At 39.2% G+C, this 16119-nt stretch overlaps 1 protein-coding gene across 2 annotated transcripts in view; it reads left to right on the forward strand.

Moving 5' to 3' along the window:
* The window catches only part of LOC111148294 (mannosidase alpha class 2A member 1), a 168898-nt gene that overhangs the window by 137314 nt on the left and 15465 nt on the right, over positions 1–16119 (forward strand). For both annotated transcript variants that reach the window (XM_022504781.1, XM_022504782.1), the window contains exons 17-19: positions 6207–6340; positions 9168–9309; positions 11530–11663. In XM_022504781.1, coding sequence (XP_022360489.1) covers positions 6207–6340; positions 9168–9309; positions 11530–11663 — 410 coding nt within the window. The remainder of the gene's footprint in view (positions 1–6206; positions 6341–9167; positions 9310–11529; positions 11664–16119) is intronic.

Raw genomic sequence — 16119 nt, forward strand, 5'->3', positions numbered from 1 at the left:
TGGCTCAGTGGGTTAAAGCCTCTGCGTTCGGCTCAGGTCATGATCCCGGGTCCTGGGATCGAGCCCTGCATCAGGCTCTCTGCTCAGCAGGGAGCCTGCTTCCTCCTCTCTCGCTCTGCCTGCCTCTCTGCCTACTTATGATCTCTGCCTGTCAAACAAATAAATAAAATCTTAAAAAAAAATGATAATATTTGCTTTTTTAGAAACATCATCTCCATAATGGCCTACTAAATTTATCATTGTTGCAAGAATTATCCTTAAAGTTTATGTGTTGAATGAAGCAGTGTGTAAGTAGGTAATAATTCTACGTGTCAACTCCTGGTTAAGTTGGATAAGTTCACAAAAGCACTGTCACGAAAGTAAATACATAATGTGAAAATTATTTTTTGTATTTTTGATGATTTAAATACAGAACAAAATACTCCCCAAATTGGAGGGGCAATATTTAGACTTATAATCCGTGGTTATTCATGACAGCTTTTATTGTCCCTATTGTTATTGTTACCATTGTCCTACTTCTGCAGTGAAGCGATGGCTCAGGCACCCCCTCTGCTTAGACATAGATTCAAGAAAAGGGCAACAATTAGATAATAAGCTTGCATTTTTGCCCAAGAACCTACATGTTTAAGGATACTCACTGAAAACCTTGCTTTGAATCTTAGATGGGTTTTTTGAGGTTTGATTTTATATGATTTCATATCTATTTCAAATTCAGTTAAACACCTCTTTTAGGTTCTCACCTTCACTTTTCAGTTTCCTAGGTGGGTGTGGCCCAGTTGCAGTTAGGGCACATTGATGTAAGGACTTGTCCTAATCATACATTGAGCGGCACTAATAAGATATGGAAAACTTGCCAGTTGTGGGTCAGGCTCTCTTTTGTTTGCTCTTTCTCCCAAGCTGCTGCTTCTCACTCTGATAACCATTTGAATATGGCGAGCGGTGTCTGGTATACTCCTTGGAAAGGTTCTCTTTGCATTTCAAAATTGCTAGAATAAGGTGATTGGGTTGGTGGAGAAAATTGGGCCAACTCTGAGATTCTGCAGGTCAGGGTTGACTTCTGCTGCCCAGATAGGTGTTAAAATGATCTGATGATGAAGAAAGGAAACTGTGCAAGAAAATGAGGCCTACAGTTCTCTGAAAGCCACCAGAAGCTTCCTGGAGCCATGGCCCCAGGTTTTCCATCTGCATTCCTCAGCCACACCGTCCCTGAACATTTCCATCTACCTCTTCTTTCACACACAAAGGATGTGTCAGAGATACCTTCCAGTTTTTCTTTCCACACAAGAAAGGGTATCCTTCTCAGTTTCATTAAGACTGGTGCTAAGCAACAAAATCAAAAGGTGAAGCCTCCCTCCCTGACCCTTTGCCTACTCAGTTTCATCTTTTTCCCTACCTTCCTAAAAAATAATCTTCTTTTAAAAATACTTAAAATAATTTTTATGTACACAAATAATATCTATGTATACTCTTTTGAAAAAATGTCACACATTGTAGTATATGTATATAATGTAAAATCCCTCTAGAATCTGTCATGGCCCCTATCCACTACTCTAGAGAGGTAATCAGATACCTGTGTGCACACTTGATCACTTGCGTTCTCTCTCTCTCTCTCTCTCTCTCTGTCTCGCACACACACACACACACACACTTGCAATGCACACCTGTGTTTGGTTTTAGCATGAAGTTCATCACACTGTACAAATGCTGCATTCCCTTCTTGCATCAGATATCTTTCGTGGCCCCGGGCAGGGAGCTATCTCATTCATTTGCTACAGAGCATTTATTTGCCTGTTGGTGGACATCTAGCCTATTTTCCATGTTTCTACCCTTGGCAGCACTGCACAGTGACTATGCTTGTGCTTGTGATTAGTGTTCATCTTATGTAGACAAGTGAGATCATAGTGTCTTTAATTAATATATATTACTTTATTGGCTTTAAAGTGACTGTGACAATTTTTTTTTTTTCCAGGATATTTTGTTCTCATAACATCAGGTTATAGAACCTGAGGCTCTGGCACTGTCCATGTAATTTGTCCATAAAAGTCATTTGCTGTTAACTTAAAAAAGATAAAAGTTTTTTTTTTTTTTTTGTAATAGTGGGGTGTTTTAAGTTTTTATTTATTTGACAGAGAGAGAAATCACAAGTAGGCAGAGAGGCAGGTGGGGCGGGGGGTGGGTGGGGAGCAGGCTCCCTGCTGAGCAGAGAGCCTGATGCGGGGCTCCATCCCAGGACCCTGAGATCATATCCTGAGCCGAAGGCAGAGGCTTAACCCACTGAACCACCCAGGGGCCCCAAAGATTTTGTATTGTTTTAAAGAAGTTTTGTATTCCAGCAAGCCTGTCCTGTAATTATTTTTTATTATTTTTATTTTTATTCTATTGTCATTTTCTTCATAATTTATTTGGCTCTGTTAAGTAGCACTTGCAGCATATCAGATCCCAGATCAGTACCCTCTTCCTTTCTTAAAAAATAACATGGAGGTCTCCTTTCTACTTAGAGTCACTGCAAAGCTCCTCCAATCCCTGGTCCCAAAGTAACTTCAACATTCTCTAGTGTTCGGTTTGCTAGTGAGGCATGATGGCTGAGGGGCTTAGTGCTGGTTCTGCCAGCCTTGTGATCTGGGGCAAGGAATGTCCTCCTAGGCTTACGGTTAGGATTGAGTGAATTACTATAGTTACTGTACGTAAAGCATATGGCAAGCATATGGTACATAGCAAGGACTCGGTAATTTTTGGCTTATTACTCCATGTAGCTGCTGCCCGTCACTCAGCAAACACTACTATCTGCCCATATTATGTGCTGGGAGCATAAAGATAAATAAGACATGGTCTCAGTGCTTGAGGAGCTTTCACTCTAGCTTGCATATGTTTGCTCAAAATTAAAGTATTTATTCTGTTATCTTTCGATTTGTTTAAACTCTGTCTGTGGCCTGGTTTGCTTTCCTCCCGTGTCAGCTGACTTGGGCATCGTGAAGGACAGCCTCTCACCTCTTCACGAATTCTTTTTAATGGTGATTCAGCACCTGCTGCATTCCCAAAATGTTGTTAAAAACTGGAATGCAGAGATGTTGTGTAAGACAATCTGTAAGAAGCTAACAGGCTCTAGGGAGGAAGAAAAAAGTGGGTTCTGCAAGACTCTTTCCATTCTCTATGATGGCTTTCCACCTATGGACTTGCTCCGTTTTTAGCTTGCATTTCCTCTCCTAATAAATAAAGATAAATAGTCTCCATTCTCTCTTTCCCGGGACAGAGTGTGAAGCGTTAGCAGCAAGAGGGCACTTACTTCTCTTTCTTTATCAATGACCTACCTCACGTCTTTGGACTTTGGACTACTCTTGTTAGGTAGGAGCTGTTTTCTGTCCCCGGACTGAAGAAAAACCAAAGGGGCTTAGAAATCCCTGGCCGTCCATGCCCAGGGGGAACCACTTTGGTAAAAGGACCTTTTGCTGCCACATAACTGCAAAGATTCTGCAGACCACTGAGACCACTGGGTTCATACCCATGCTTTCCAGGGAGTTGTCCCTTCAATGCCATGAACTTCTTTGGGAATGGCACACCTTAGGGAATTCTTGACCTAGAGTAGGAAAAGGTAGCAGTCCTTCATCTCCCTCACATAGATTCTTCTTTAACAAGTAATAAATTCCCTTTCCTAACTCAGGGATATCTCCTTGCTTTGATTATCATTACAAGATTTGTTTGGTTTGTTCATAGTAAGTGTATTAAGTTTGATCTTACGTTAAAAGCCTGTCTGGCACAGAATTTAAATTAATGTCTCGCTGAATTGTGAATGGACACCGAGGCTCCTTTTATTTATTTATTTTCTAAGATTTTATTTATTTATTTGACAGGGAGAGAGAGATCACAAGTAGGCAGAGGCAGGCAGAGAAAGAGGAAGGGAAGCAGGCTCCCTGCTGAGCAGAGAGCCTGATGCTTGGCTGGATTCCAGGACCCTGTGATCATGACCTGAGCTGAAGGCAGAGGCTTAACCCATTGAGCCACCCAGGCGCCCCTCGAGTCTCCTTTTAAAGGAGATGTAAACATTTGTTGCCACAACAGGATCTGAGCATAATACTGAGCTCAAGAAGGATGATTTTCTCAACAGAAATCATTTATTATTGCCGGAGGTAATGTGAAATTACCTATTTTTTCTTGAAGCGTGTTTTTTTGTAAATGTTTTCTAGAGATACATGACTTGAAATTAAAGACACTCTCCTTTGTTAAGACTTTATTTCATTTCATGTATTGTGTTGACCCCTGAGAGAGGGGTCTAGAGAGGAGAAAATGTACATGGTGCTCAAAACCCTATGAATGCTTCCAGCAGATGAGGTGTTCTCCTGACTGCTCCAGAGGGGACTATATCCCTAGTGCTACATTTTGTGTTTTTGGTATCTTTGGTTCATTTATAGAAGCTTGTCCGTTAAAATTCCATATACATTTCATTGGTTTTGAAAAATACTGAGATTGACATAAACCTACTGAAAGGATACTTTGCATTGAAAGTAATACATTTCCTAACCAAAGAAGATACCATTGTTCTAGCATCAGTAGATGTCACTTTTTTTTTTTCTTTTCTTTTAACTTCCCAGTTGTAGTGAAGCTCTTTGGGTCAGCTATCTGGTAATTGTCATAAAAAAAAAGTTATATGTATATTTAACTGGACAGAAGTTAGTGGTTCAAACTGGCCATAAAGTGGAAGGGAATAATGGTGCCATCTTCCCACACACATGAGGTCACACTGCTCATCTCAGCTTTGTGAACATAGTAAGAAACAAGTCATTTCTGACGGAGGTTGTCAAGTTGGAAGAGTAACATCTCCCAGAAGAGAACTTCTGTGTGAATTTTGAAAATTCTATTGGTGGAGGCTTTTGCCCATTTAGCATTGTCAGTATATTACTCTTTATGTTTTACAATTTCTGGTGTACTTCTCACATAAACCTATAGTGCCTTGGCTAGCTGCATTTTCATGATTTTCCACAAGTCCCACAGATTCAAACTTCCTTTCCTTAACTCTTTGCTTTTACCTTCTCTAAGCCCTGGGGATTCTTCTTGGCTCCCAGAAAAAGTTCTCCTTACTCCCTTCCCCCACTCCCCATTTCTCTTTACATAGCCCTCTTTATCTCAAGAGTGTGCTGGTTAATAGCACACTGTGACAGATTGTGTGTGAGGCATGCTGGGTAACGACTAACAACAGCCAGTACATGTCCAGGGCTCTTAGAACCTTAAAAACCTTCTGCCATATGAAATAGGATAAAGCCAGTCTTTCTTCTTTTGACTGCTCGTTTTCCTGAATGCTCTTTCTTAGAAGATCCAATATATCTTCTACACACTCAATCTGTATTAGGAGTGTTGGATTTCTTCCTAACTCCCCTCTCCATCTCTGAAATAGACCCAAGGCTTCACTGAGGACCAGAAGATAGAGTTAGGGTGGCGTGACAGATAGAAATTAGTGAACAGTTTAGGCTTATCCAAAAAAATAAATGCTTAATACATCTGGGTCTTCTTCAAGCTGTCCTCTGCTTTATCCAGCAAAGGGCAAAATGAATCACTCCATAACAAGGGGTCCTAAGAGATAACAAACTCAATTAAAATTGATTTAATTTCTGGGGAGTTCTCCAGATTATACTCCACAAATACTAATATGATAATACCCACTTCAGCCATAAATCATCCCATTGGACCTCGTGTCTCTTTTCCTAGATTATAGATCATGGGCAATAATAGACTGTCTCTTGAATCAACAGGGTGTAAATTTCACTGCTTTGGATTTCCAGTGCAGAAGGTGAGTGGTGAAGAAGTAGGCCCCCGTGGCTCTGTCAGGGAAGGACAGTGGCAGGACAGGTGGCCTCTTAACGCATTTTAACGACCTTTTCTCATTCGATGTCCTCTTTTCCCTCTGAAACTCATTGGAGAATCATTTGCATGTTATATTTCATCTGCATTTATTTCATCCTAACCTCTTCATCCTTCTGTTGAGTTATATGTGCCCTGGAGGAAGCGTTTTCTACCATCTGACAGTTTAGAAAAAAAAAAAAAAGAAAAAGAAAAGAAGGAAAAAGGTGAACAGTGGCACAGTTAGCATGAAAAATGCTGAAGATAAGGAGTAGAAAATGGGAAAAATGTATGTCACTTTGTTAGTTCCGTACAGTATATTTTAAGAAAAGTGGAGCAATAAATTTCTATTAACATATATATTCTTTTAAATTTAGGAATAGACGGACAGTCTGTGGAAGTGTCCAATATCGTGGATATCCGAAAAGAACATAACCGTGAGATTGCAATGAGAATTTCTTCTAGCATAAACAGTCAAAACAGATTTTATACTGACCTGAATGGATACCAGGTAATCTTCCTTTAAAATGTCTAAGTAATAGCGGTGTTAGTGTGCAAGTTTTATGTATGGAAATGGGTCAGTTAATTTCACATCCTTCAAAAAATTCGCTTAAGTTTACAAATTATTTCTAAAGGAAAACTGAATTTTAACAGGTACTTATAGGTTCTATATTCAACCAGATTTCCGAAGTTAGAACAAATATTTGAGAGATTGGTTTGTAGAACATCTGATTTACAGATGTATTTTTTTCAAAGGCAGATTTGGTGACCATTTGCATGTTAAATGACTTGATACCAAAATATATCTGAATTTGTCTCATAGAAAGGAAACATAATTAGGGACTGATGGAGTATATATTTTCCCCTCATAAGGAAACGGTCTGTGTATATTTAATTTATTACATATATACTTTTAAATGTGTAATGTAATAATAGGCTCTTTTAAATTTCAGGGAACTCTTCCCCTCTTTTTATCAATAATGTAAGGGTGTTTACCTTTATGCACACACATATGTGTACATAGACTTAGACAAAGAAATACAAACATGTATCTATTTAGAAATGTGGGTAGGTATATATTTAATCAAAATGTTCACAAAATAGTTTGAAATGGTAATGAGAAAATTGACTCAAAATTTTTCCAGATTGTCAGCATTCTAATTTAATAGGGCTCTTTTGATTGTTACCTAAATCTCTGTATTCAGAGTATATGTATGTAACAACATAGCTTTGAAATAATACTATTAAAAACATTAGCATGTTTTTGAGACATTAGCATTTTAGAAAGTTCTGGCTATGAATAGAAATAATTTCACAACAAATGCTTTTACTTTGTCTGATTTTCAACTGGGTTGAGTGGAAGGGATTGTGGTAATTTTCTCTTGTGCAATTTCCTGCAAAGGTTAAATTTAAACCTTTTCCAAAGCATAAAAATTGCATTATACACTTTGAATTTACATGTTAATTCTACCGCAGCTGTTTGGTTTTCAAATGAAGCCATGACTTTATGGTGATTCATTTTCCTTGTGTACAAAAGAAACTCTTTTTCTTAAAATCTTACAGAAGCAATTATTTGTATGTGTGGGTGTGTACATGAATGAAAAAAAAACTTAGTAAAAGTGAATAAAAATGTGAATTTTCTTTTCAAGGATCAAGCATTTGAATAAATAGGGAAATATTATTTCTAAATTTATAAATGTCTAAATTTATAATGTAAATATTTCTGCTTCTAAAATAGGCCATTTTTTAAGCCTTGGAAAGAGTAGTTCTTGGGCAAAACCAGAAATCTAGACCCACGGGTAGGGAGCATGGCTGGCAGCCCCATAGTCATGACAGTGTGAATGTGTGAATGCCCTTTGCATTGAGTGTACAAGTTAATTTGAATGGAAGGATTAGGACTGGAAAGAAGAAATGGAAAATTCTTTGAAACTATCTTTTTTTTTTTTTTTAACATTTTACAATTGTTTCTTCAGTTTCATAATTTCCTGGGCCTGTGATACCAATTACCACAAACTGGGTGACTTAGAACAGCAGAATTTATTCTGTCACATTTCTGGACAGCAGAAGTCCAAAATCAAGATGTCTTCAGGGCCACACTCCCTCCAGAGTCTGTAGGGAAATACTCTTCCTTGCCTGTTCTAGCTTCTGGAGGCATCAGGCCATTCTGGTCACTGTTGGCTTGTAGAGCCATCACTCCACTGTCTGCCTCTGCTGTCACAGAGTCCCTGTTGTATTCTCCGTGTGTCTCCATTGTGTCCAGACTTCCCTCTTAGAAGGACTCCAGTCCTTGGATTAGAGCCCACCCTAATCCAATATAACTTATGTCTGTAGAGATCCTATTTCAAAATAAAATCACATTCACAGATTGTGGATGGCCATGAATTTGGGGGGGCTCTATTTGGTACAACCAGTAAGTTGAAGGACACACTGTGGGGTTGTTGTAAAGATTAAAGATCGTATTTGTGAATACCTAGTACTTTGCCTAGTTATAATGAGCACTCAATACGTGTTAACTATTACATTAACTTTGTATTTTTTTCCTTCTTGAATGTCATGTCATGTCAAACTTGCATGAGCTGAATAGGAGAGATGTCATTTTTATGTGGTGTGAATAAGATACCTGATAACAAAGTCTCTGTTTGATGTTTCCTGCTGTGGTTTGAGGGAGTCTCCTTGACCCCAGCCAGCTTAGTGCGTTTTCTGTCAAAAAATAAAATAATGTATTTCATGCATTCACATACTAGACCAAGAAAAATTAAAATATGGAACTATCTACATTGAAACTAAACAGGAAAAGTAAGCACTGAAGAGTCTTTAAATATAAATATGAATTTGATTATTTTAGTGTAATATGTTGGAGAATTCGATGAGGGGATCTGTGGTATTTATTAAAACTGATTCAAGAATTATAAAAGATATTTTTTGAAAGGGGATAGAGAGCTATTATGCTTAACATTCATTACAAAAGCAGTATGTTAGATTTAGATGAGAAATGAATACTTAATACCTTTATAATTTGTTTTATGCAAATATTGGAAAGCTAGAAGACTTTTGTTAAGGATTTTTATTCTGAATTTAAATAGGAATACCTATTTTAAAAACCTGGATAAATTCTACTTTTCTCACTTTAAATTTTTCTAAGATCTTCATTTTTTTTATATTGTTTTGAGGAATGTTTTAATTCTTAAATTAGCTCTTCCTTTGAACAAGAAAGGAAGCTATACTCTTTTCTCTTTGGAAGAAAAGTCATCTGTCTGTAGTCAGTACTAATTTTTTGAAGTACATCTGTAAATATCACTTGATTTCTTTTTTTTAAAGTGAACTGTTTGGTCTTTTAGATTCAGCCTAGAATGACAATGAGCAAATTACCTCTTCAAGCAAACGTCTATCCGATGACTACAATGGCCTATATCCAGGATGCCAAACATCGCTTGACATTACTCTCTGCTCAGTCTTTAGGGGTGTCAAGTTTGAAAAGTGGTACGTATTGTTTGGAATCTTTTTGGTTCTTACAAGTTTCATTTCCAAGTGTATAATTTTCCTCTTGGTCATGTGTAATAATTATCATCTTCAGACACTAGCCTCCTTCTTTTGAGAACCAGACTATTAGTTAATTTTGGTTTTGTGAGAATAACATAAAATAACATTATTTGCTCAATCTTCTGAGGAAGAATGAGGGACCTAAAACCCCACAAAACCATTGCTTCTTAAAGATAATTTATCTCCCCTGATAGCTCATTGTTTGCACAGTCTTCTGCCATTGTCATAATGGAATAGCTGTGGAAATTCTCCAGAAGTAAAAGAAGAGAAGTGGCTGGGAGAAAAGTTAGAGAATTTCCAGAGTTGTGTAAGTTCCCACAAACCTAGGTCCTTCTGAATCACAGCCTTCTAGGGCACTACCACCTGAAAGGCGAGAGCTGAAATCATACAGCTAGGGAAAAAAGAGGTGACAGACACAATTTCAAGGATTCTGAAAGAGAGAACAAGATGGAAAGAGAAGATAAATCGTAAACACAGATTAATTTTTATAAAACCTTCTATGGGAGGCTTATGTCCTTCATAATACATATTTTTCATTGTCATTTATATGTAGTCAATTGCTCTTCTTTCTTACATCTTAAGAGTTGCTAAGACAAATGTCTTAAGGAGCCAGACAGATAATAAAGGGGTGCAGGTGCCTGGCTTACCCTTTGCCACAAACCCATTTTTTTTATTAGGCATATGCATACATTCTGTATGTACCCCCCCTCCCCGCCCATGAAAAAGCATACCGTTCCTCTTTCTTCATGGCTTTCGTTACACAAAATCATGAGATGATACTGTAAAACCATGAATGCCATCATAAGGATAATAATGGCCTCATGTCAGGGATGCAGAGGGAGTGGTGGGGCTTTGGCAGGCTGGGGCCCACCACTCCCAGTGTATGACGATGGGGCAGCTGCTGCTCAGTGCTGGACTCTTGTTGCCCTGGGGTAAGGGGCCCCGGGTTGCCAAATTTTTCTGTTGCTGAAGAGTCCAGAAGTCTCGAACTGCTTATGTTTAAATTTTTTAAAAATTAAGTACATTTATAGATTGGACAACTTTACATAAAATTCCTAAATGTGGTTTAGGGGCAGAGGAGCTTTATTTCTCAGCTCGCCTTTATCAAGGGAAGTGACGTAACTGTCTAGTCCATGACTGCTCCACTCCTCATGTCTAGTTCCCTACTTAAGGACCCAGCTTTGAGAATTTAAGGCAAGGTTTGAAAATGGGCTCAAAAGTCACACCTGGCCCAGGTGCCCCTGCTAGAGACACCCAAGTACCCTAGCGTTTGAGTACCTACAAACATAAGAACAATTTTGAGGACAGCCCAGATTTACTGAGTGTCATATATTAAGAGGGCTAACATTTGGAGACAGGGAGAAGAGAGAAATTGCCAAGAGACTGATGTACTAATTTGGGTGTGAAATGATCAATGCCTGAGGAGCAAATTCTAGACAGTTAAATGACTATGGTTCTGGGTGGTTTTTGGATAGGGCTTTTTTTTTTTTTTAGTTTTTGGGTTTTGTTTTGTTTTGTTTTTGAAATTTGTAGTCTCATAGTCTAACTATTATTTACAACTTAAACTAGAGGAAGTGTGGAATTATTGCATAGAAATGAAGGAACCAAATATGACCTCTTCTTGAGCTGGAGGAGAGAGGATAGTTGATGATACTAACGTAATTCCAGGGAGGGAATGGGGTACATGGTGGATGTCTCCAAATCCTGGGGTTTCTTCAGAGAATCCCCAGATACCAAGTAGCCCAAATTGTCTTTCAAATCCTACTTAGATTCTACCCATCTGTATTTGTCTTGTTTCTCCATGTGTGATATATGTTTCCTAACGAACCTCATAAACATTTTTAAATTCCAGATGCTGCCACTAAAAACTTTAGAGGACATAATTTTCTCTTCAGATTAATTCTTTTTAGATCTCACTTAAATTTTGATCTGTCTTGTTTTTAAATTTCATTACCAGATTTTACCAGACATTAATGAAGAAACACAGTCCTATTTTTTACATTTATACTAGCTGCTTTGAGAAAGCCCTTGGTACTGTTTGCTGTACAGATCTGTCTCCTTGGCTTAAATCAGGACCGTGCCTAAACTTAAGAGATCCTTACTAGATGTTGGTATTAAATAACCCTGGCCAGTTTGTTTGTTTGTCTGTTTGTTTTTTAGGTCAGATTGAAGTTATCATGGATCGAAGACTGATGCAAGATGATAATCGCGGCCTTGAGCAAGGTGTCCATGATAACAAGGTTACAGCTAATTTATTTCGAATACTACTGGAAAAAAGAAGTGTTGTGAATATGGTAGGAAAAAAAATAACTCGTATGTTCTGATATTGATTGTTCTTTGCCACCCAAAATTTGACATTATGACTTTCCACTTTTTTTATGACTTAAAATTCCCGGTATTGAGATATCTTTATACTAGATGTAGCCTATAGTCACAAGAAAGAGAACTTCAGTTACACATAAGTCAGATTTGCATTTAGGTCATCTTATTTTTTTATTTTTGCTTATTATGTAGATGGAAAATAATGTTAAGGAATCAGTTTGGATGAAATTTTCTGAAATTATTTTGAAAGAAAATAAGAGTTGAATTTAGGAATAGAACCTCGGCCCATTCTTAGGAGATCAAGTTTGATTAGTAAACTTTATTGGAAACCTTTGTGTGCTTATTCTAGTCCTAGACTCTTCAATTGAAAATGGATTTACTTGTCTGTCTTCTTGCTCAGTTTTCATTTCTCAGAACAAACCCCAGCATTCCATTAAACAATCCGGCTAAAGCTCCATTAGATGTCAAGCAACATGACAATACACCCCTTCAAGGTGACACCAAAGTCATCATCACCGTCCCCCCATGCTTTACTGATTTCCCACCACAGATGACTCTCTATACAGCCCTTTTTTCCCTCATTCTGCTCTCCTCCTTTCTTCACTGACCCATCCCAGATCTTTTCAGCTCTTCTCAGCTGGCAGCCTCCCCACTGACTTCACATTTGACAGGGCTCTCTGTTCTAGGTATCAACCATCTCCTCCCACGCTTTCCGTCTTCCCTCATGTTGCAGTGGAGACGTCACCCTCCTCCTTCCCTCCCCCTGCCCGGCAGAGCCAGCGTTCCCCTAGGAAACCCTTTCTGCAGGCTTTCAGACACTCTTCCTTGTCTCCTATTAGAAATAAAAGCCAAAACAGCCTCCATGCAGACTCCTCCCCTTTTCCCCTGCACTACCGTCCTGGCTCCCACACCCGGTTGAGCCGGTTTGTGAGAGGTTTATGTCATTGCTTCTGTGTCAACAGTCTGTTCATTTTAGTGGTGCTTTAGCCTCCCCCACACACCTTTGCCAGAGTCACCAGATCCAGTAGATGTTTCACACCCTTTCCAGGATCACGAGATCTATCGTCTTAGTTCACCTTGCAGCAACATTTGACACTGACCATGTCACTTCTTAGAAGACAGTCTGAGCCAGCGCTTCCGTGGTACCGTGCTCATTTGGTTTCCCTCCTGCCTCCCAAGTGGTTCTTTCTCTATCTCTCCAATGGTTATTGATTCAGCCACTAAATGTCAGAGCTCCCAAGGGTTGACCTCATGTCTTCTCCTTTTCTCATTGTATACTTTCTCGCTCTGCAATCTCTCCTACTCCTGTGGCTATGTGACCACCTCTACACGGATGAAACCTGCACAAACGTTTCACCTCTAACCTGCAGACCCAACCACTTAGCTGTGTCCTACTGTTCAGAGCCGACATATCCATGATCACTCTCATGATCTCTCTCCCCCTCCAAACCTGCTCTTTTCTAGTGTTCCCTAGACTGGCACCACCTTTCATCCAGTGCCACACATGTAGGAGGGACCTCTCATTGGTACTCTCTTTGGCCTGCCCCTTTCTTAAAACAATAATCACCAGTGCTTGGCTCTCTTATTGCCTAAATATTTCAAATCTATAAACTCGCTTATTAAGACTACCCTAACCTAAACATCATGTCTTTCCCGAATCATTCTGCTCTCTTTTTCCTGACATATGTGTTCTCAATCAAGTAGGCAAAGTGATTTGTTTTTTCAAAACTCAATCTGACCTCACTGCCCCCTTCGGAACCCCTCAGATATCTTCTCATTGCTTTCCTGATAAAAGCCAAAAACCCTTCCCACGGCCTGAAGAGCCCCCTTTGTGATCTGGGCCCTGCCTGTCCCCCAGCCTCATCTAGCATGACTCACACTATTTCTGCTCTGGGCTCACTGATTTTCTTTCAGTCCCAAGTACTCCTCATGCACCCTGCGCCCATGGCACCTTTCCGTGGATATTAATACGTACATACATACATACATACATGGGCATTTCCTTTGCATTTGCCCAGGGAACTATTCAAAGGAGTCGGGTCAGAGCTGCCTTGGTCAACGGCTTTTACTTGAGCAGGCCAGAGCACTGTCTGCAGTGCCTCCTCAGAACTGCGCATCTGTCCTCCGTGCACAGATGTGATTATTTTTGATCATTGTCTCTCTCCTCTTTGGGACCATAACTTCACGGAGAGTGGGGGCCATGTTCCTCTGCTTCTAGAATTGTTCCTAACAGAGGAAGCACCCCATCCTTGTTGCAGGAATGAATGCACGAAGGCATCATCGAGGGAGCCGTAACAGCGCCTGATGCCACCACACTTACCCCAGGCCCCGCTTGCTGCCTCGTCACATGGGGCGTGTTCTCGTCCCCCTGCTCGATTCCAGGGACTCGTCTGCTGCATTTTCATGTGCCCCACACGGCTCCTTGCCTGTGGTAGCTGTTCTATAAATAAAACACTAGTTGATTGAATGAAATGGCAACAGCTCATTAAAGTCAAGAATTCTTCCAGTATCTAGCATCTTTTAGGAAAAAAAGATTTTAATGTCCATTTTTAGATGTCAAGATTTAAACCAGGTCTTGGGATTCGTGGTTTAAATCAATTACTGACAAGATAGCTTAATTTTAGGACTGAAACGGCACAGGAAAATCATTGTCTGAGTGCTGGCAGCTACTATCTTTCTCTCCTCCCGAAAATGTTTCCAGCTTTTATGATTTTTTTTCTCTCTATATAGACACTAATTTGCAAAGCTTCTGTTAACTGTGGCAATAAGCATTTTCATGTCAGATCTATAAAGCTTTCACTTAGAAGTAAAGTAATTTGTTTATTCCCATTCAGAAACTCCTTGGATAGTAATTGATTGAAATTTGATCCAATGTTTTTATAATCCTCTGTTGGTTAAATTTTTCTTTTGCTCAACTCTAGATTCTTGGACTTAGATCAATAGTTTCTTTTAAATAAAAAAAGAACTAGAGAAGAGAAAATACATTTTAATTTCTAGTGACATTGATTAAAAAGACAGTTGATTAAGGAATGTTCCATCTCATATAGCTTAAACTTTCCAGAAAGTATTTTTTTTTTTTCCAGAAAGTACTTTTATTTTCAACTCAGACTCTCATGTTTAAACCATTGACAGTAGGAAGCAGGGTGATGAGGAGACCCTCCCTGTACAAGAAGACATTTTAGCAGGAGGTCTTCAGCCTGCCGGAGCCTCTGGGAGTAATCTGGGTGACTAAGTAGAACCGAGTCCTATTCTTGAGTGTTCCACAGAGAGAGAGTGAGAACAGGGACTAGAGTGATACTTTTGAGATGTGAAGATGTCCAGTGGGTTGCCGTAGCTATATGAGGTGAACTTTCATCCATGGTAATGACACTCAGGGGTCAGCGGAGGTGGAAAATGGGAATTGTCTATTTGGCATTGACCCTTTAGGTTTTGTTTCCTTGATGCTTACTCCCTTTCGCTTCCCGCCGACTGCTGAATATAGTCGAGGGCATTGAACCAATAATTAGAAGTGCTACAAGTATTCAGGTATTACAGTTGTGTCATTTGACCTGTGATACCCGTTATTTACGTGTAAGGTAAAAGAGCTAGGAGAGATTGGATGAAAAGCTCACATGCTTACAGGGCTCAGAGAAGTGATGGCATGAGGGAGGTTGGTCAGGTTTCAGGGCAAACGCTTAAGTGAGGTGACCCCAGGTCTGTGATGGGTATGAGGATACATCCCACTGAGAGCTACAACTCAGCTGCACTTGAGGGAATGTCGGGGCCCTGTGTGACTTGGATTTCCAGTGTTTTGGGTGAAAAAATTAAAAAGTTACCTGTTGTGGGGAGTTTTTTTTATTGTTGTTGACAGTTTCAACATGAAATCTCCTGGATGTTTTTTTTCTTTTTTTGAGAGTTGGCCGAAAAACAGACATTAGTACCATGCAGACCTATCAAAACCTATCTGTAGGCAAATTTAGCCCACAGATCACCAGGCTTTACCTCTGCATTAAATGAAGTTTATTTCTAAATCTTATGATTCATTATATTTTCATTCATTATTTCTTCTGTCTCTGTCTTTTCCTGCATCCTTTCCCCTACTGTATTTTTCTCTCATTTATTTATATTACATTTGCTTGTTGATAGATTAAGTTCAAAAAACATTTATCAAGTTCCCACCATGTATCAGGTCACACCAAATAAGCAAAAGTGATTCAAAATATCATCTCTTATTATCTTAGATAATTTATTTAGCAAGTTTTGATGTAGATGAATGGAAACCTTTGATATTTAGGGATCACATAACTTAAGTGGGCTTAATGAAGGACACTATGGAGCCTAGCAAGAGATTCTGACTTATGAAATAAGGGCTAGAACCCAAAGGAGGTCTCAACTTGGTGTGGTTTGGAATCAGAATGTGCTGGAAACGCTTTATAATTTCATACAGGC

This window comes from Enhydra lutris, unplaced genomic scaffold (assembly GCF_002288905.1).
Source record: "Enhydra lutris kenyoni isolate GAN:26980312 unplaced genomic scaffold, ASM228890v2 scaffoldscaffold19, whole genome shotgun sequence".
NCBI lineage: Eukaryota > Metazoa > Chordata > Mammalia > Carnivora > Mustelidae > Enhydra > Enhydra lutris.